The sequence below is a fragment of the Monopterus albus genome, unplaced genomic scaffold (genome assembly GCF_001952655.1).
Source record: "Monopterus albus unplaced genomic scaffold, M_albus_1.0 scaffold433.1, whole genome shotgun sequence".
In the NCBI taxonomy this organism is placed as follows: Eukaryota; Metazoa; Chordata; class Actinopteri; order Synbranchiformes; family Synbranchidae; genus Monopterus; species Monopterus albus.
In genome coordinates this window covers 171,184-172,612 of record NW_018128313.1, presented here as the reverse complement: position 1 = coordinate 172,612, position 1,429 = coordinate 171,184, and the positions used below count along the sequence as shown (strand labels likewise).

The 1,429-nt window shown below is 43.0% G+C and overlaps 1 protein-coding gene across 1 annotated transcript in view; it reads left to right on the top strand.

Moving 5' to 3' along the window:
• Positions 1 to 1,429, top strand: part of patl1 (PAT1 homolog 1, processing body mRNA decay factor) — a 27,122-nt gene that overhangs the window by 18,846 nt on the left and 6,847 nt on the right. The window contains exons 9-10 of the mRNA XM_020586988.1: positions 659 to 745; positions 1,265 to 1,429. Coding sequence (XP_020442644.1) covers positions 659 to 745; positions 1,265 to 1,429 — 252 coding nt within the window. The remainder of the gene's footprint in view (positions 1 to 658; positions 746 to 1,264) is intronic.

The window sequence follows — 1,429 nt, the reverse complement described above, 5'->3', positions numbered from 1 at the left end:
GTGTACCTGGCATCATGGATTCCCAGAAATACCAGGTCATTTTAAAGAAGAACGTGATGCCTTCTGTTGACAAATTAAACCTCGGTGATCATTGGATCTTCCAGCATGACAATGATCCCAAGTGCAGTTGAATAATACTGCACATGCTCATGTGTTACAAGAGTTACAATTTTCATTTGAACTTCAAAGTTAAGTCAGCTTCTGTTGTCAAAATAACTCGTGTATCAATAAATATTTTATTTCACGAGGTTTTTTTTTTCCATTTATTTTCATTATCTTTCATCATCACTATAATGTCTTTTGAGGTGAGGGGGTTCAATATTTCTGATTGCAACTGTGTGTGTGTGTGTGTGTGTCTTTTTAAAAAATTTATTTTTTTTTAATGTTCAGAAATATATTCCTGTCACACTTTTGAATATCGATGTTATTGCGGTCGAAATCATCAATGAAATTCATCCCAGTTGATTTCCTGACAGTCTGGGAGATGTATACACACATAATTAAAAAAAGATCAAATAATAAACAGGGGGGTTGCTTTTTGTTTTGCAATCCTACAGTAAAAGATCATTGCTTTCCAAAATGTCTATGAGAAAGACCAGACAACTTTCATTTTCATTACTTTAGAGAAATTGAATTATCATGTGCTGTTTGTGTTCAGAATTCTCCACTGTGTCGTGGTCCATTCCCTCCTGGTGTTGGTCCAGTTCTGTCTCAGATTCAAAGGGCCCAGATGCTCAACTCTCAGGTTAGTACCACACACACACAGACACAGTCTTTTTTGGTTGGTAGAATTTTGAGAGTAGCATAACTGAAATAATTGCGTCACAGAAATGACAGATCCAAAGTACCAATGGTATTGATGGTTACGTACAGCAACCCAAGCTTCTACGAGTATAGGCGTAGCCCTCTAAGCTGGCAGCCCTGCTGTCTCCACCCCTGCCAGGAAAAAGTGCTGGTGTAGGGAGCCGATCACAGGTCACAGTGGCATTTATGCCACCACAGTGGACCTGTTTGGGGAGAGCCCAGTGCAGGGCACAAGAATCTCTTCAGGACTGCACATGCGCAAGGGATGAACCCAACAGCGACAGCTCTTAGAGGGAAAAGCCTATACGAAATAGAACTTATTAGCTATCTGGCTAGCTTGGGTTTATTCAGACTCAAGAAACTACTGTCCAGAAATGTAACAATGACACAGCTGCTGCTTAGTTCACCTGTTAAATCGTCCATTAACCACCTGCTGTTCTCTCGCTCTCTTGTCCCCCAGGTGGCAGGTTTTCCCCGCAGTGGTCCAGCACCTTCTTTGCTACTAGGTGGTGGTGGTTTCAGGCCATTCTTTGGTGGCCCCCCTCCTCCACATGGTCACCGAATGGGCCCACCGCCCCCTCATGGCCTCCCCAACCAAACGCCACCCATTCGGCACACCCCTACC